General features: G+C 45.2%; 1 protein-coding gene across 1 annotated transcript; it reads right to left on the bottom strand.

Moving 5' to 3' along the window:
* Window positions 1-290: 290 nt before the first annotated feature.
* Gclc (glutamate-cysteine ligase catalytic subunit) lies at window positions 291-20,189 on the bottom strand. Its single transcript, XM_019208143.1, has 17 exons — window positions 20,139-20,189; window positions 19,053-19,165; window positions 18,158-18,340; window positions 15,287-15,400; window positions 13,955-14,013; window positions 13,730-13,863; window positions 9,431-9,505; window positions 8,887-9,003; window positions 7,733-7,871; window positions 7,127-7,239; window positions 6,401-6,493; window positions 6,059-6,163; window positions 1,699-1,780; window positions 1,519-1,622; window positions 1,327-1,447; window positions 544-673; window positions 291-444 (listed from the first exon to the last, which is right to left on the bottom strand). Exons 1-17 carry the CDS (start codon window positions 20,187-20,189, stop codon window positions 390-392), a joined length of 1,788 nt encoding a protein of 595 aa, XP_019063688.1. The 3' UTR covers window positions 291-389.
* Window positions 20,190-20,240: the final 51 nt, after the last annotated feature.

The following is a 20,240-nucleotide window of genomic DNA, read 5'->3' as shown; positions in this document are numbered from 1 at the left end:
TATTAAAATACACTGTTAATCATAAAAATACTTTACTATATACATGTACACTGTATAAACCCTAAGTCACCTACTGAAGGAAGCCTGTAACTCGCTTTCTAGCCCTTTGGCCTGGGCAACCCCGCAGGGCTAGTGCTTGGTCTCCATACCTTCCGCATGGGCTGGTCAGCCCTGCAGACGCTCCTGTGTCGGCCCTGCGTCTTTCTGCAGAGTCTCCGTGGCACTTCTAGCTGGAAGAGTCAGTTTTACTTCCACTGTACCTTACTTTTCTAAATGCTGATCCTGATCCTAGTAACTCTGGGCATTCACATAATTCATTTGCAATTTGGTTACACTTTAAAATAAGGCTATAGTTCATTTCATCAGTTATTACACTGTCTTGCTTGTAGTCAGGATGGTGTGCAATAAATTCTCTCATCCACCTGGCAACTGTCATTAGTTCTCCTGAAACACAAATTTTTAAGACAACGTAAGACATTTTTAAAAGCTGAACTGGGCCTTAGTGGCCAACTAAACATCAGTCTATAAGGAATGCAATCTGACCTGTCAGTGTAGCCCTGCGGTGCCTCACACAGTATGTGAAGAATTCCTCCTGGGTGAGGGCAACGCTGCAACACGTCCATCCCTATGGCTACTTGGTAAGTGTTGCCCCGTACAGCGACATAGCCACCTCCTAAGGGACGGGAACCAGTGGCTATGCACAAGCGCACAGATCCTCCCTTGTGGTCACGAGGCTGCCTCCAAGGACCACAGGATCCCCCAGGATGATCGCTCACACAGCAGTGGAGAAAACAAAGACTAGGAAGTAGTGAGCACAGTGAATCCAGAGGGAAACTAGCAGATGAACCATTTGAGGGGTGATGTGGCGTTCTATAGCGGACCCTTTGTGGCCACGGACGCCATTACTGTTATGACTGCTGGTGTCCCTGGTGCCGGGCACTGTAAACGTGACCTCTACAGAGCCAGTAAGCAAAGGCACCCACAAGTCATCACCACACCAGCTGAGGGGCCGCCACGCAGGCTGCACAGACTTGGCTTTCAGAGGCCCTGCCCTGCAGGACGTGCAAGGAGCACAGAGCTGTCACTAACACCAGGCAGGCCACCAGCCCTGAGCTGCATCGACACTGCTGATTTAAAGGTGTCACTAAGAAGGGAACTTTCTGCTAATTCAAACCGTGACCATCAAAAAGTGTAAGGCCTACCTAAATTGCAAAGTTGTCCAAATGTGGAAAATGTGCAGGGACAAAATTAGGTATATATTAAAGGGTCTTTGCAGGACTACTTTAAGGGTCTGTACTTCTGCGTAAGAAAAAAAGGCTGCTATACCAGATGCTCTCTTCTTAATTAGCTTCAGATAGTTCATGATACTGCATCTGGTGTCCACATCCACCTCCATATTTTCCAGGTAAGAATTCAGGATCGGGATGAGTCCAGGAAAAACACCTTCCTGCAAGAAGCAAGGGGACAGGTTGTGAGGCCCTTGAGCTGATGCATAGAGGGAGGGCCAGGCAGGCCTACCTTCCCGTTGATGATGGTGTCTATGCTCATGAGCGTGTACTCCTCTGAGGACAGGTCCGAGCCACCAGGCGCCTTGCCACACCCATCCACCACGGCGTTGCCACCTGCGGGGAGGGCAGATGAGCTGCAGCAGCTGGTGGCAGCAAAGACTGACCCTCGAAACCCAAGAGAGTGTAATACCTTTGCAAATATCTTTCCTGAAATAAAACATTCCCTGCAAGACAGCATCTCGTTTCTGCGCTACTTTCATGTTTTCATCAACCTAAAGGAGAGAAAGAATCATGACTAAGTCAAGACACTCCTGATTAGCTGAGGTGGTGGTGCCTTCCTCACACACTGTACACATTCTACTTCCCTTCCAGTCCTTCCAGCTTGATGTTTGTATTGTGTGGGGCTGCAGCCCTTAGCATGGGTCACTGTGCACGTGAGGAACAATGGGAGATCCAGAGAAGCGCACCTCAAGAGTATTTGGGTGGGAGGTCTCATTTCACAGGGCCCCTGCACTAATTCTTGTGTGAGTCTGTGGTGCTGAAATGGCAGGTGAGTGGCTCTCTGCACCCTTCAGAGGTGCCAGGGAGACAGGAGCAGAGCAAGACAGTGCCCACCCCTTCTGCCAGGGGGCTCTGGTGACTTAAGAGAGACAAGCCTGAGGGCTGGAAAACCTAAATTCCCAGCATTTTTTGACCTCTTGGTGGCTCTGGCCATGTCAACTCTCGTAAGCCTGAAAATCTCCATTTGTGAACTGTCCACTTCTCCACTGACTTAGACCCTGAAGCAGATCCTTTAAGATGCTTAGTTGTTTGTGGTGTCTCAACAGGTGAAATGCAAGGGAAGGGCCATGTGAAAGAGGAGTGTACAGCCTCCCCACATATGGGGGAGAATTTTGTGACCACTTTGTTCTATTATACACTGGAGCTGCAGAATGTAGACACGTCTAACAATGTTCCAGTAATAGCCTAAAAGTCTACCATGGCTGTGGCTATTTCTAATCTTCTAATGAAATTTTATTTTTTCTTAGTCTTGACAAAAGTTCATAAAAGATTTATTTTGCTTTCATAAAAATTTTTTAAAAGCATTATTTTAGCTGGGCATGGTGGTGTACCTTTGTAACCCCAATACTTAGGGAGCTGAGGGAGGCAGCAGTTTTAAGTCCAGCATGAACTAACTATAAAATGAAACTCTGCCTCAAAACACCAACCAACCAAACCAAACCAAAGTAAAAGGTGTGTTTCATAATTGCTCTCCATGGCCTGCCTTGCAAGCGCAAGGACCCGAGTTCAATCCCTGGTACCAAAAAGAAAAAAACGAAACAAAAATATAATTGCTCTCCAGATTTTTAACTGCTTAGGTTTATTTTCAATCTTTTTCTTAAAATTAAAAGCCAAGATATTTTTCTTAGAGAATAGTTCTGTCAGCGTCTCACTGCCATTCACTTTCCTACATAAATCTGCCGTTCTAATTTTGACTCAATTTAAAACACATTAGGAAAAGTATTTTAGCTGGGCATTTAGCTCAGTGGTGCCACCACCTGCCTCAAGGTCCTGAGTTTTATCCCCAGCACCTCCCAAAAAAGGAAAAGGAAAAGTATTTTAAATTTCCAATAGTGAGGTTTCTCTTGAATAGCATTCTACTGAACTTCGGTGGGAATGCATCCTATACATCTACTTTTGAGAAGTGATAATGTCCTCAACTGACTTCTGTAATCTTCAGAAGGGAACATGCCTGAGGATGCACCGTCCTCTCTCTCACCCTGGGCCCATGGGTCAACCCTGCTGCAGTGAGGTGCTCTGCTGAGGGCTTCCCCTGCTGCCCAGACAAACTTACTGTGGCTTACTACCCCTCTCCATACGGAAGCTGAGGTGCTGAGAGTGGAGGTAACCTGCCTAGGTGAAAAGGAACGTAAGCAGCGTGACTGACCGAGGAGTGCAGCTGGCCTCCAGGCCATGTCTTCCCTGGGCTGATGCACCTCACAGGGAGGAGTGCAGCTCTGCTCCTGGCATAAGAAGTGCCCGGCACAGGGCCATGCCGAAGGCCAAAGAGCAGACACTTCCTTCCCGACTCCCCCAACAGTTTCTTCTACTTCACAATTTTTCTGTTTGGTGTTGCTCTACCATTGTTCTCTCCTCCAGCGTGTCCTTGTTTTAGGCACCCCTTATAAACAACATACTGTAGTACTGCCACTTTATGTTCCCCACTTTAGCTTTTAGTAAGAAGTGCCTCACATTTGTTTCAACTTTGTTTCTTTTCCCCACTTTATTTTCTCTGGGTTCTACTGTTTTAGCGCTCTCAGGGCCACAGAGGGCCCACCTCATCTCTGTGGCCCTGAATTTTCTCTGTTCTCTTCATTCTTCTGGGCAAAGGCTTAGAAGTAAATTCAATTTTAGATTTTAAAATTCTATTTCTATACTACTAGTTAACTTTTAAACAAGTCATTTTGAAATTACCGTTCACTAAATGTCAGGCACTAAAATTTGCCTCCTACCATTTGCCTTGCTAGACGCCAGAATTTGAATAATTCACCCTGAAGCCCAATCCCCACAGGGAAGTGTCACAAGGCAGGGCCTTCCGGGGGCACTGATGCTCTTACACAGCAGCGTGCAGGTGGCAAGCAAGCTCCCGTCACACAGGGAGAAGCGGCCCCCTGAAACCAGTGAACTCTCTCACTAGACCCTAAATTTCCCAGGGTCTTCATCTTGGATTTTCCAACACCCAGAACCAAGTAGCATAAATTTCTATTGTTTATAAGCCATTTGGCTTATACCTACAGCAGGCTGGTCAGACAGGATACTACTGGCATACTTTTAGCTGTAAGTTAACCTATTAAGTTTTGCAAGAATCGCTTGGAATTTAAAGAACTTGGCCAGGAAAATAATTCTACAGTTGTATTTTTTTCCTGCTCAGGATTTGGGATTTCTTTCCATCTCTTCTCCTTAATGTTTGTCTATTATTTCATTATGGTACCTCACTTCTCGTCTATACAGACTTTTCTTCTAAATTATTAGTCAAACACTGAACTTTCCAATGCAATTTTCCATAACTTTGATTTCTTTGCCACTTTGCAGAGATGAATACAAATCTGGATTCCCAAGTCCCTATGCAGGGTCCTCTGTAATGTGTGTTTTTCTTGTGTGCATATTGAGTTTTAGAAGTACTTGTTTTGACTGCACATGGTGGCACACACCTGTAATCCAAGTACTCAGGAGGCTGAAGCAGAAGGATCGCCACTTGTGTGCGAGGACAGCCTGAGTACATAGCGATACTCTGTCTCAAAAAACCAAAACATTAAAGATGAAATAAAAAGCATTTGCTTCTGAAAATTCTTGCGCTTCCCGTGGTCTTTGGTCCACAGTGCTTGTCTACGGGTGCCACCCTCTCAGGTACTTCTGTGCGCTCACGTTAGGCTCTGCTTAAGAACTCTTTCTGGTGGTTGACTGAACTGCTCACAGGGACAGTGTCCTCTGTGGGTCTGGCTGAGGGTTACTGTCAGTTTCCTGCTGGCTTGCAGGCATCCACTTCTACCAGCACCTGGGGGCTTGGCTGGCTCCCTCTGGTGAAGAAGGCATCCCCAGCATGCCCACCAATGAGGACCAGGCGGGCCCTATCCTACAGGATACCTCTGGCCCTGGTGGTGGCAGGAAGAAACAACCTGACATCCCTCAGTCAGAGAGGTCCCTAGGGTGACACAGGTGACAGGCACTGCTCGCGAATCACTGCGGAAGGACCAGTACAGCGTGTGTAGAGGGGCAAGGTCGTCTGAGTGGTTTTAGCTTCCTTCCCAGCCTGCTGTGATGGGGCTGCTCAGCTTCTTCTCTGCCTCAGAACCCTCAGGAGGTGCCTGTGGCGCTGACCAGCTGCCCACTCTCCTGCCAGGGGGCCACGACTCCTCGGCCTTACCCCCAGCCCCAGGCTGCCCAGCTGTGAGGCTCCAAGCACTGCAGGGACACACCTGCAAGGGGCTCTTTTGGTCTTCTCAGGTTAATGCTCATTTGCTGACTCGTTCCTTCCTGACCTCTCCTTCCCTCATTCCCACTCTCTGTAGTATCTGGCATTGATCCCACAGCCTCTGCACTAAATGAAATCCTCAGCCCTCTTTCATTTTAAAACAGGGTCCTTCTAAGTTGCTGAGTTGCCTAGACTGGGCTTAAACTTTGAGATGCTTCTGACTCGGCCTCCCAGAGTGCTGAAATCACAGACATGTGCCACCAGGCCTGTCTCTGATTTGTTTCTATGACAGTACAAAGCCATGTACATTCCCCAGAAACAGCTCCAGTTTGGTTTGACTGAGGAGACCTTTCCCTCATGTCCTCCTGTGGAGACCTTCTCCAGCCATCACCTTGAATGGAGGCCTCTAGAAACCAGGTGTAAGCCAAAAAAAAAGAAAGACAACAGAGTGAGGCGAGAAGTGTTCTGTCCTCCAGGGCAACGAACTCCCCCTGTAATCAGACTGGATGTGAAGAGAACATGCAGGGCACGTGCACTGATGGGCTCCCAGGCCCACGCTGCAGCGAGGTTGCTTTGGAAGCCCTCCCTGCATGCCCACCTTGGAGAGAGGAATGAGGAAGTCCAGCTTGTATGAGAGGATGACTCTGGTGAGTAGCACCACGAACACCACATAGGCGGAGTTCTCAAAGTCGGTCAGCTGCACCTGCAGGCAAGCCCAGAAAGATCAGTCAGGGAGCAGCTCACAGACTCGCTGTCCTCCCCATCCCTCCCACGGGGCACCATCCTGAACCACTTACTCCTTCCAATTGGGGCTGGAGCCCCTGCCCACATTTCTGTTTAGAACGGGTGCACTGGATCTCGCCTGCCTCATAAAAAACCCAAGAGCCTTCTGACGAGAGCACCAGAAGGTGATGAGTGGCTGGGAGCATGAAAGCCTCACCTCCATGGGGCGGAATTCCACTCTCCAGCCAATGTCGGAGTGAGGGGGCGGGGGCTTAAATCGCATTGTCTGCCAATTTGTGGACTGAATATTCTAGAATACAAGACAGCAGAGGATGAAAGCATCTCTTCACACATTCAGGAAAATATTACAATGATGTGGTGTTTAATTAGGGAAGACTGCTGTAATGTAAGATGTTCTCAAGTGTGACATATTAGGAAAACAAGACATTGACAGTAAATGTCCAATCAGAGTCAGGTGTTATCTACAGCACTGAAATGTACAGTATAGGTTTGAATTTTCCATCATTAAGCAAATGAGAAAAACTTAACACAGAAATGTAGAACTGAAAAAACAACTGGTAAGAATTAAATAAGGGTACTTCAGCTGGGGATTTAGCTCAGTGGTTCCACTGCCTGCCTTGCAAGCACAAGGACCTGAGTTCGATCTCCGGTATCCCCCCAAAAAAGGGGTACTTCAAATCCATTTTTAACTTTTTTCTTTTTCTTTTTTCCCCTTTGGTACCAGGGATCGAACTCAGGACACTGCACTTGCCAGGCAGGTGTGGCGCCACTGAACCCTGGCCCAATTTTTTATTGCTCTTAGTTCTTTACTACTGTAAGAAATGAGAGACGTGTGAGACTTCTATTGTCACCAATTCCTCATAGGTACAGAAAATTGTCTCTTGATTTGTGCAGTGGAACTCATGTAAAAGTGAGGTGATACCTCGAAATGGTCAGACTCGTTGGCATCATCCAGGTCGATTTTCTCCTTGAACAGGGTCAGGGGGTCTCTGATGAAGAGATGAGCAACGTGCTGGGCCAGTAGATGATCGATGCCTGCAAAGACAGAGCACATGGGCCCCTGCCCAGCCCCCCACACCACTCTCCAAGTCCAGGCTGAAGCAAGGGCACCTGGAAGCTTAGGAGTCTGCAATGCAGTGACCAGCTCGCCTAGGACTTGATTCTCTGGATCAGGGGGAGTCAGAGTCTCACTCTCTACTTACACAGTGCCCGCTAAACACTGGTGTGGACCTAGACAGAGCTCCAAAGAAAAGTGCCTTCTGCTAAAACTCAAAAAGATCTCACAAGTATTTCAAACTTGGGCTTTAGGAACCAGCAGCCTCATGAGAAAAGTCACAGACTAAAAACAGAAACCCAACTGGGAATCGGAAAACGATAAAGAGTGCTTTCAAGAACAAAAGGTGTAAGGCTGGGGATTTAGCTCAGTGGGGCCTCCACCTGCCTCATGCAAGGTCCCAAGTTTGATCCCCCGTACCAAAAAGAACAAAAGGTGTAAAGTCAAACCCAGAAATACTGCAGGGCTGCTCACCGTTCTGTACCAGCTGCTCATAGATTCCTTTATCTATGGTCAGGTCGATGTCATTGTATTTCTCACCACACTTAGATAAGTAGCTGTCTATCGAGTCATATCGGGACTTACTGATCCGATAGTTATTGTTCTTCAGTGGCTAAAACACAAAAAATAAGAATCAATGCCACACTGGTTGGAAATTAATACCCCAAGTCATATACAACTTTTTTTTAAAGAATGTATTTCTAGACAACATGTTTAAGAAGTTGTGAATAATTGCACAAAGACCAGAGTGGAAACCAGGCGGTGTGGCATACTCCCATAATCTTAGCACTCTGGGAAGCTGAGGCAGGAAGATCACAACTTTGAGCCCAGCCTAGGTGCCTTAGTAAGACCCTGTCTCAAAATGGATTAATTAACTAACTAATTTAAGTGTGTGTGGGGGGATATAGCTCAGCATGAAGGCCCTGGTTCAGTCAGTTTAATAGCCCTAGCTGAAAACATCAGATTTTGCGGGGGCGGTACTGGGGATAGCACTTGGAACCTTGTGCTTGTAAGGCAGGTGGCAGCACCACTGAGCTAAATCCCAGGCCCAAAATATCAGAATTTTTGTGCACAACTCCTTTAAAAACATCCAGTCAGGTCCCAGCTACAAAGATTCTCAGTCACAAGCCTAGGAGGGGTTGGGCTGCTCATTTAAAACCTCTCCATAGGTAAGGTGGTGCACACTGCTGTCTGGAGGGACTCAGTGCTAGAGGGGAGTGGGCTGAGCCACCCTCAGCGGTCAAAACCTTGTTTTCTCTGGAGGCCACCTGTGAGGACAGGGTGCACCCACAGCAGAGTGTCTTACACAAGGTGCTCCTGTGGGGCCCAGAAGCCTTCAGCACGGACTCCACAACACAGAAACCTGTGCTATTATTTTAAAAGATGCTAAAATAAACACAGATTTCATCAAATGATGAAAACTATTCCCTACCCAAACCAAATCACCTTCCCACAATAAAATACTCACCCCACAACAAAGACTGTTTATATCCCATGTGCTTTTTCCACATGTGACCAAGCAACTCAAGGTGGACAGTGAGGGGAGATGTCAAGGATGCAAATTGGTCCCACAGCCCCATTTACCCCATTACCACGGTCTAAAGGACTATTAAGGAAAATCACCCTACCTCCAGTCCTCTCTCTTCCCGAGTCCTGTCGTCCACTGATGCAGAGATCACTCCCCAGCGACAATCGATGTCTGACACGTAGCCTCGGTAAAAAGGAGACGCAGCACTCAGAGCCATCTGCAAACAAACACAAGTCAGCTCCTGCGGTTCAGAGCACCACTTACATGTCGAAGAAAGCATGTGTGCATCTGGTCAGGAACCATTTTATGCGACCCATACAGATTACACCACACCTAGAAATATCCCAAATCCGTGGACTTGACCTGTTTAGCCCATTTTCTCTACAACATGAGGACAACATTCAAGAAGGACAAGGGCCACACACACACACCTGACATGTGTTTAACACACACGTGCTTCACTAGCAACAGTTAGGGGTCTACAGCTTAGACTTTTGATTCATCAGCCCTTTATCGGCATGTTATTTACATCACTCACTGCTATAAGAAGTCTTAACTGGACTGAAACAGCACACTGCTAGCAAACTGCACATGTGATCATTTATACAAAGACATATTTAAAGTAAAATGTAATTTCTACTTACAACAATTGGACAGATAGTGGCCAGTTGATCGTAAAGGTAACTGGCCTCAGATATGCTGCAGGCTTGGAATGTCACCTGTTTAAGAATGCAAGACGTTAACACCAACAAAGACTCACCAGCGTCCTCCATAGGCAGTGAAGTCTGAGAATGAAGGTGGCTGGGGGAGGGGGTGGTGATGTCACCCCTAACATCAGTGCTACCTGTAATCCAGAATCCTGCTTAAAAGCTGTCGTGGGTGAATTTAACGAGAAAGCAGAATTTTAAACACATTCTATGACACATGGACACCTCTTTAAGTAACTATGTCCCTAGGTGAAATAGGACACACACAACATGGTGAAGTTGATGAGGCATTTCCTCTTCTACTAGCTGTTTTTCTCCTGCAGCTTCTCATCACTTCAGTGAGCTGAGGGCTTATTTAAGTTTTGGTGGCACAGGCCTATAATACCAGCACTTGGGGGGCAGAAGAGTTTGAGGCCAGCCAGACTATATAGTGGTTTGAAGGCCAACTTGAACTACATAGCAAGACCCTGTCTCAAACAAACAAAAATAGTAGAAAGTGATTTGGATCTATCTGTACAAATGGGGAGCAGCTGGGAAGAGAGCAGACTAACAAGAAAGAAAAGCAGTACAAACACGCAGCTAAGGCGAGCAGGAGGTGGCGTGCAGGACAGAGTGAGGAATGACTTGGGTCTGGCCCAGGTGTTCCTGGGACACACAGGAAGAGGTTAGAAAGCAGAAGCTGCAACCCAGCAAGCTGTGAATCCAGAGGGACAGACAAGAGGCCCCCCAGGAGTGGCTGGGTCTCCATCACTGTAAGTGGAGGAAAAACCTGAGCTGGCAAACATCTGGGGATTAGGCCTAGAAGATGGGGGAGATGTGAAGGTGGGAAGACCGCATAAGACAGCAGGCAAGGAGAGAAAGAGTCCTCTAAAATATCCAAAAGAAACCAGACAAGTCCTGCCACCTTCCATGGGGAAGGGTAGAAATGGTGGTGGTGGAAGGAAGAAGGAACACAAATCGTGTTTCTATTTCTGTCCTAACTGCAAGTTGCAAAGTTTTAATTTCCTCTATTACTGTCACTCAGTAATGAGCATTTACATATAGTGTTGGTGCAAAAAATAATGGACATGCTCAGCAAGCACATGCACAGAACATGTAAAACTCTGGGTTCACTCTCCAGTGTGGCAAAAATCTTTTTCTGTAACAGCTGAATGAGCATGTTTATTGTTAACCATCTCATCTGGTTTGCCCTATAAAAAAGACAACTTCTGCGAGACTCACAAGTACACCTGTGACAATGAAAGTGCAGCTCATGTCCATGTGGCGACTACAGAAAACGATTATTTGAACAATCTAACATCCTGGCTTTCCCATAATTTCCATATTAATGCTTAATCTGGCCCTGTACTTTGAGTAAAAGGTAATAATTAACTAGCTATTACTGATTAATTCAACATGGAGAAGAGTCACACACATCAAGGAAAAAAGTCTCAAAGGTTACAAATTTAAGGAGGACTGGTGGTTAGGTCACTGATAACCAAAGCAAGGGCAGCATTTACAGAGAATGAGAACTTGGAAATCAATTTGTGTGAGGTAAGGAAATGGGGATGGCCTCACAGCTCTTTAGTGCTTAACAAATATTTATTAATAGAGTATCCCAAGGGAAAGGGCATGACAATGCAGAGAATACAAAGATGTGTCGAGATACTTGAAAATGACCACTTTTATAAGGATGAGATTTAAAACACCTAATACTTCCCATGTGATGTCTAATGAACTCCACTGATCACGTATCTCTTAGTTTATTTATGCCCCTTTTGTGATTCTGGGGTATTTTAGTGTCACTTTTTTTATTTCAAAGATACTACAATAAATATTTTTCCTTTCCTGTATTTTGCTGGCTTTTCTTAGCTGGCCTAGGACACACAAAGCAATTTATAAGCAAATCTTGGAAAAACCAATGTTAGGAAAGTTTACTTAAGAAAATCAGCAAGTGCAATCTGATATTTAGTAACCATCTGGCTTACCCTAGAGCATCCACCAAAAACAAAACAAAACAAAACAAAACAGGGTATCAGTGTGGATAATGGCTTTAATGCAGACAGGAAAAGAGATCTCACACCTTCCTTCATAAGAGACAAACAAAGAGATGTGGTTCCTGTGTTCTTTAAAAGCATTACACAAAGAAGTCACCATTTCACTAGGATGGAGGAGAGCTTTGAAAAGTAGATGTGAATCTAAAGCTGCCCGAGCTTCCAGTTTTGAAGTCACACAATTATCCCCAGCAGAAATAAACTACTCTAATAGCTCATGAACTTACTAACTGGTTTCTGAGAAGCTCAAAAAGAACTAAGAATCTGAATGTGACTAAAATGCTTTTGTGTTTTGTACAGGAATTATTTTAAAAATTACTTCAAAATTCTTTTCCTACTTTATAGTAATAGCAATTCCTACTGTCTCACAGAGATACAAAGCAGAAGTTTCTGAGATTACCTGCAGAATTCATCTCATTTGCCACACATTTTAAATGTAAAATCTGTGTTACTGATTTTTAAAAGTGTTGAGACTGGATACGTATCACTGGGGGAAAAAATGTTAAACCCATCATAAAGGCTTACATTGTTGCACTACTAAAATGTTTATTCCTACAATTATTAAGACAAGTTTATTTTCCAAAATGTGTTTCAAGAGAAAGAATGCTCCTTTGGAACTAACTACCTTAGAGCAATTGTGCTGTTCTTGGCAAAACATGCTGGCTTATTATTAAATCAAGAGAAGACACTGGGCACTCTGATAGCACTTAAAACATAATTCTGAAGCCAGGTACTTTCAGTGCTAGAGTTTAATGGCTCACTTTAGACATCTTCGTAATTAAGACAGGACAGCAGATACACTGTTAAAAGTCAAAGGATCTCTTTATAAACTAAGTGTGCTCATTTGTAAGGAAACTTATTGGCCTCTATTTTGAAGTCGCATATTTTATACTGCCTACATATGTCAAGAAAACCTAGGAAAAAAACATGCTTGGCCATATTATTTGAACATACTTGGCATGGAAAAATCTGACCTTGGCATTCGATTTGGGTTATACACCACTTCAAAAACAAACAGGATGGAAATCTATGTGCAAGAAGATGCATGTATCTGCTGCAGCTGTCGGAGAGAAGAACGCTAGCAGTTTTGGGCCCTGTTGAGAGCCACAGGGGTGAAGCCAGGTTTCCTGGGCTCTGGGCCCCAGGGACTCTGTTTCCAATCAGCTGAAGCAATTACAACTGAAGAAAATCTTGGACAATAAACAGCCTCTCTTTTTAAATTTGAAATTCTTAATTGGAAAATTTATATTTTGGTTAACTTCTCCTGTTATATCACAACCTTAAACAACTTAGAGGTTAAGTATGTGTTAATAAATGAAATAAGTTAGCTTACAGTCAAGACCCAGGAGGATCCAATAGAAGCCTTTCTTTTAACTGGAAACTGAGAAAACTAAGCCAAAAGAAGTGAAAGGCATTAATTACCCAAGCATGGGAGCAGACAGACCAACACACACAGGCTTCCTACATGGAGGCCTCTGCTCTGCTCTCCTGCTCAGTCAGCGGGTGATTGGTGCAAACCCCCTCAGGGACGCTGGGATCCAGGAAAAAGAGTAAGGGTGTTCACAGGCAAGCACGACTTTACTTCCTTTTTTTTCCTGTTTTTCTTCCTTTTTTTTTTTCTTTCCTTGGACCAGGGATTGAACTTAGGACCTCGTGCTTGTGAGGGCAGGCGCAGTACCACTGGTATAACATAGTCAGGGAAGAGGCAAACTTGGGCTCCTAAATATTTATTCTTTTATGCCACTAGATGGCTTTGCACTATTACAGAAATATAAAGTCCAAACAATCTTTCCCCTGGATCAGCAAATCACTGGAGTGCTTCCACCACAGCTCAATTTCAGCAAGTGTTTTGTTAAACTACCATTAGATGGCAGTACAAACCAGGCAGAAAGTGGCCAAGGATGGCTCCGCTTTTTGATAATTAACAACTGTATACCTTTGTGGTGAACTTGAGACAGTTTCAAATGAATATTACTAAAGTAATTTTTTGGGTTTTTTTTTTTGTTTGTTTTTTTTTTTTTTGGTACCGGAGGATCAAACTCGGGATCCTTGCGCTTTAAAATAATTTTTGTTTTTAGAAAGGCATAGCAACTACCATTTCAATCTCATCAAATGGTTTTTGAAATAGGAAACATGACATATAAAGAAAAAAGTTAAGCAGAAATAGATAAGGTCATTTTACCCTGTGCATTTCAAACAGTACCTGAAGGCAGCAGTTGCCCATCCCGAATCCCATGGCATCCATGTAAATGTGATCTGGCTTGGAAGCCCTGGCTGCCTCCTCATCCTCAGGAAATGTTTCTATGAAGGGAGATGGTGTGTTCTTGTCCTTAAATACTGTATTAGTTGTGAAGAAAAGGAAATAGTGAGCTGGGGTTAACAACAGTGCAGCAGCTGTGTCTTGCCAACCTCCACGCTGCGGACTCACTTGGTACGTTGATGACGACCTTCTCCCCTCTCCTGTGCCGGATATTCCTTGTTAGGGTACTGGAAGAGAACCAAACACATCAACTGGGTGCCTGCGAGCCACCGTGTAATGGGATGTGAGGCCACACAGTTTCATAATGGAATGAGCCTTACCTCACAGTAAGTAACACCCTTCCAGAGAACACGCTATGCCCAGGTGAAAGTGAGCTTTGGGGAGATGGCCCGCTGCTCCAGCCTTCCCCGGGCTCCCACTTGAGAACACCATTCCCTCTGCTGCTCACTACCTGTGCCTCCCTGCTCCCTGCTCCTTAACACGTCCGGGTACTTTTCTAACAGTTCCCACTTTATTTCCAAAGATTTGGTCACATTTAAGTACTCATTTTCCCGGGCAGCTCTGAAGTCCCAGTGCCTCCCTTCTCCCTCCCCAATCTGTGCTGGCCAATTCAGAAGCTCCGGGGTACACTGTGTTGTGGACTGGAAATGGGACTGGCTCTGATTCACTCATGGCGCGAGAGTAATACATACCAGACTTAGAAAACTTGGTATAAAAAGTAAAAAATTATTCAGTATTTTATAAAATGCTGAAATAACACTTTGGATATATATCAAGTAGGATAAAATTCAGTTCCTCTGTTTTTTAACATCATACTAGAAAATTAACCGTGGTATTTGTGATTCCCATTGTGCTTCCAGTGGTTAGTGCTGTGATTAGGCCTCCTCTTCTACAGAGCACTTGAAGCACTCATGGTACAAAGCCAAGGTCTGGCTGGTTGGGGCCTTGAAGCAATTTAAAGTATAATGAAACTACACACAAATAGGCCTAGAAGCCAACATAAGGAAGAGAGTACTACCATCTCTACAGCAGTGATGTCCATCTTTTGCTACTGTCATAGTACACAGGATGAGACGAGGTCAGAGATCGGTATGATTTAGGAGTAACTGAGAGAACGCTTCCCAAAACTGGTGTTCACAGAACTTAGGGCTGTGACACATCTGCTAGGTAAGGAGGACAATGCCTAAGCTAGTTGACTTTAAAAATGACTTGGAGGGCAGGGGATTTGGCTCAGTGGTTCCCCTGCCAGCCTTGCAAGCCCCAGTACCAAAAAAAAAAAAAAGTAAAGAGACTGGGAAGTGGACAGATCAAGCCTGGCTGCAAGAAGCCAGTCAGAGGGCCTAGCGCTTGTGAGGATGTGACTGGGTGTGTGTCTCCTGTCTCCTATGTTGAGTTAGAAAGGAGCCTGAAGGCAGTACATGCTCAGAAAGCATCTCCAAGACAGAACATCAGCTGGGAAAGTGGGTGTGCAAGGGTACTGCAGCAGAGAGCTGGACTCACCTGAAGCGGGGGTGCTTGTTTATTGCTTCATCTGGAAAGAAGAGGGACTTTGATGCTCCTCCTTCGACTGGGTTGGGTTTACACACGGGCAGTGTGAACCCAGGACAGCCTAATCTACAACAAATTGAAGAACTTAACAGATGGGGCGCGTATTCAGGAGTCCACTGCCTCATTGTGCCATGTGTCAAAACACCTCATTTGTACTACTTGGATCCCCCTCTGCCTTGAAGTACTGGCCCTTCCTTCCCAAGCCCTGCCTCGCACTTCACTATCCGGCACCAGCACCTGTTGTGCCATTCACTCCCCATCTACAGAGCATGCATGTGCTCAGGCCCTCCCGAGAGAGTGACGGCAGGCAATGGCCTTTGGTCAGCTAACTACATGGGACACAGCTTCTGAGGTGTCCTCCTTCACTAGTTATAAACTCAGACCATCTTCCTTCTGACCCTTGATCACAACTGCCCAGACCTGGCAGGCTTCTTCTGAATCTGCGCAGGGTCTCTTCAGGTTCTGCCACAGTTAGGCAAGGTCTCTGTTGTTCTTCTCAGGTCTGAAACCTCCGCTGCTGTCTTAACTTCAAGCACAACTCTAATCCCAACACAGAAAAATGCAGCTCCTTATTTGTCCCCAGGTCTCAAGCTTACATTCTCCTTCCCTTGCACTGAGCCCAATGGCGCTTCCCAGTTCAGAACATGAGGGCAGCGCTAAAAGTGCTGTGAGGGAGGACAAAGCCTAACGATCAGAGGAAGAAGCCAAGGAAGGCACACGTCAGGGTTTAGGTGGACAGAAGGGAACTGCTGGCTTGTGGGCCAAGACCAGACTTTGCCTTATCTTTTTTTTTTCCTTTTCCCTCTTTTTTTTAATCTTTATTAAATTTATTGGTATATATTAGGTATACACAGTTATATTCTCATTGGGATCTTGTACCTTTATATAACTTATCAGGTTCTTATTTTTCCCCATTCCTCAGCCCTTCCTTCCCTCAGCCCTTCCTTCCCTCAGCCCTTCCACCTTTCCCTGTTTACAAAGACATCGTTTCTGTGTTTGTCCTTTTCACAAATTATTTCTTTTCCCTCTCTACCTTTCCCCTTATCTTTATAAAACAAAAAGCCCACAGCTGCCCACTTGTACTCGGCAAACTGGAGGTGCTGATCTTACCCAGAAAACTTCTCTGCCATGTGGGTGCCAGAGAAAACTCTTGCAGCTGTGTATCATCTACTAACTGACTACAAGCCACACACTTAGGAAATGTCTTTTAGGGGGTGCAGCAAATGTAAACTTGGGAGATTGTTCAACCAGTCAGGCTGGACAGAGAGGATGAGAATGTGCTCGTGCGGCACTGAGAAGAAGCCAAGAGTGGCTCTTCAGACTGGCAGCCCTGCTCTCCCAGACAGTGCAGTCCAACAGCGATGGAAACATTGAATCTCTGTGTGGCCAAACCAGTCTAGCAGCCAATAGCCAAATGCAGCTGCCAGACACGCGGGAGGTTCGTTTTATGTGAGGTTAATTCAAGCAGCCACATGAACGTTGCTCTGGACTCTAGTTCTCTCCAGAGCTCTAACACTTCAGAGAGACAGGCACATGTTTATAATTAAACAGAGCACTCCCTTCTCTCCTGACCCCATAGCACAATAAAATGTCATCATTTAGTGCAGTGGTATTGTAACGGGAAATTTCTAAGAACTAAATCACTAATAATTATTCTTATTTTGTTTACAAGTCCAAAAGTACCCTCCCATCCTAATACATATGGCTAGGCACAGTAAATAAATAAATAAAAAGCCCTGACTCAACTTTCCCTTCCTAGTGACTTAAAAGAGCTTCAACATTTTTAACAGGACAACCACATATTCATACACAGCCATTCTCAGAATTAAGGTATGAGACATGGTACGGTTTAACCAAATACTGTATTTTGTTACCCAGAAACAAAATCTACCACCTATCAGTACTACATATTCTCGAATTTAAAAATATAAGACAGCTCTAGTTTATGTTCCCTTTTTAATGTGCTGTGTAAAATGTAAGCCCTCTACAATGTTAAAGGAGAAAAAAGGAAAAGATGACACTGAATTCTCAAGCCACTAAAAGCTGTCCAGTAATGAGGAGGTCTGCTCGTGGCTGTTACTAGCACTCCAAGGCACACGGCAACGACCTGCACCACAGCCCCGACGCCTGCTCTGCACCTTCTGCATTCCCCAGCTCTAGTCTACCCTCAGCCAGGCAACCATGTGCCTGCCTCCCATTTATAGCTGTTTAAGCCACAAGCCCACACCAGGGCTACAGACCAAAAACGTGACTCTGTGCACTTATCCCAACATTTTTAGGGCTTTTCCATCCTGATCTGGCCTGCTGCCTGCCTGGCACACTGGCACCTCACACCCTGCCTCCTGTCTGTACCAGCTAACTAATGGCTCTCTTCCAGGGCCAAGCAGGTGCGTCTCGCCTGCTCACCGAGGGCTGCCGCACATGCCTCTCTCCCTAGGACATCCCTCTGCTTCAGCTAAGACACACTGGTAATAGGAACTTTCATAGCTTGGAGCTCACTCACAAGTCCTCAAAGTCTCATGCATCTGGAAAGTGGTTGACTGAGGGGTGATGTACACTTCAGGGGGTTCACCTACTGACAAGCTCTGTAGGAGGTGCTCACTGGGGCATGACCTGGACTTGCCCCCAGCTCTGCCCTTCTCCCTGGCTTCCTGGCAGCCCGGGGTTGAGCAGCTGGCCTCCCCCTGCCCATCTACCTGTACTTCTTCTGTCTTGGCCTGAATTTACCGGAAACCGTAAGCCAAAAAGACCACTCCTGCTTTAAGTACCAGGTGTCAGGTATTTTCTCCCATTGTGAGAAAGTAACTGATGACAGGGACTAACCTGGGAAATGAAGTTATTGTGCAAAGGGCCTGGTTTTCTCCTAATATCGAAGCAGCCTCCTGGCGGCGCTTCCTCATGTTGTCCTCCACTGTGTTGAACTCGGACATTGTCCCTCCATAGGGCTGTCCAGGGGTCCCTTCGATCATGTAACTCCCATACTCTGGTCTCCAGAGGGTAGGATGGCTACAGGGAGAAAGGTTTGTTTTAATCGTGGTCTTTTGCTGCCGTCTACCTGAATTTTAGAAGTTTGAAAAATTGCTTTAAAAAACTGAACACTACACAAAGCTAAAAACTTAATACGGCTCTTCACTTTCACAGCTCTTCCATTAAGAAACAAAAAACCTATTTGTAAGTCACTCGCTGCCTGGGACAAAGCTAGCGAGCGCATGCTGCAAGAAAGGAGTGAGTGGTCCTTGGCGGGGTCAGCCAGGGCAGCTTCGCAAGCTCGTGGGAGCAAGATAACCACAGCACAATGCCACTACCCTGCGTGTTCCCAGATGCTGTTAAAACATCACGCCAACCAAACAAAGCTCACCTCCAAGTGTTTTAGCTGGCAGCATGGCATATGACCTCCATTGTTTTGGCAATTTTTAAAAAAGTTTAGTCATAGTAAACAGGCTTTATGTTTCGCTTACTGCGTTGTTTCAACATATTAATGTATTCAATCTCAACACTGTAGAGGCAAGTATCAATATTACTTCCGTAGAGACGAGGAAACGGAGTCACAGAGAGGTTTAAGGCTACTCATCTACCGAGTAGAGGAACCAGTATTTGAAACTGACTCCACGTGGAGCAAGAGCTCACACTCCTAAGCTATACCACCAAAGATTCTGTCTCAGCGGGGCCAAAAGTCCTGGAAACACTGGATCAAGTTCCCAGTACAGCAGCAGCTTACTTTGGATTTGTCCTTTCTCCCTTCTCTTGTAGAGTTTCAAGAACATCTTCTCCATTCAGGACCAACTGGACTTTCTTATTTTCATGATCAAAAGATACCAACATGTATTCCACCTATGGAAAATAATAAAGGAGAGATTAACACTTTTCCAGATCCGAGCTCAGTGTGGCCTTTAGAGATAAAGTCAGGGAAACACAGATGTCACATCTGCTCACACGTCTGCACACAGGAGGGTGTGTTTGCACACCATGGGGACCTGCAGAGGTGGCCATCCAGTGGCCCTGTTTATGGACAAAAACACATTCTCCAATCCCTTGCTCCTGTTCACTCAATGTCCTACAGAAAGGTCAAGATGTCCACTGTGACAAGTTCTACTCAAGAGAGACAAATCTCAAAGCTAAGGTTCTATGCACAACAGTTGTAAACAAGATGCATTTTAAAATTTCCTCATTCAGTTTATCATAGTTAATAAGGAAAGTGGTTTTCTGGATGTTCCAGTTAAAGATTATACTTGCTGGCAGATTCTTTAATAATCATGCTTGCTACAAAAGTCCTACTTTAGTGTTTGTTTTTTTTGAAACATGGTCTTGCTGTGCAGTTCAGGCTGGCTCTGAACTCACTATGTAGCCCAGACTGGCTGCAAATCCGCAGCAGTCCTCCTGCCTCAGCCTCCCAAGTGCTGGAATTACAGCAGTGTGCCACCATGCCTGAGAAATGTCCTATTTTTGGAGAGTTAAACCATGCTTATAAACACAACTGTGTGGAAAAGTTCTTTTGTGGGTTCCTACAATTCAGTTTTGGCATATCACAAATAATTTAATATACTTCCTCCCACTGAAAAAGTAAAAATTTATGATGCGGGGCATATTAGTGCATTTACAATGATACCTGTTGGAATTTTGATAAAAATAGAGAGCTAACTACCAATGTAAGTCCTTTCTGGGCAGAGCACAACTAGAACTTGTGTTTTGTTTTCCCTGCTATTGTGTGCTTTAAATCGTGCTGGTTAGTATGAATAGACAGGATTATGAGTCAGTATGCATACTGAAGTGGAAAGGTATGGAACTGGATTATTCAAGCAAATACCTGAAAGTACTTTGTATAAGGCACCATGACAATGACCATTAGAGAAGACATCCTGACATCTCATCTGGTTTACAACACTTAAAAAGGGGGGGCAGGCAACAG

Source organism: Fukomys damarensis, unplaced genomic scaffold, assembly GCF_012274545.1.
Source record: "Fukomys damarensis isolate Sample0158 unplaced genomic scaffold, DMR_v1.0_HiC HiC_scaffold_14, whole genome shotgun sequence".
Lineage (NCBI taxonomy): Eukaryota > Metazoa > Chordata > Mammalia > Rodentia > Bathyergidae > Fukomys > Fukomys damarensis.
This window is presented reverse-complemented; position numbering and strand designations above follow the sequence as displayed.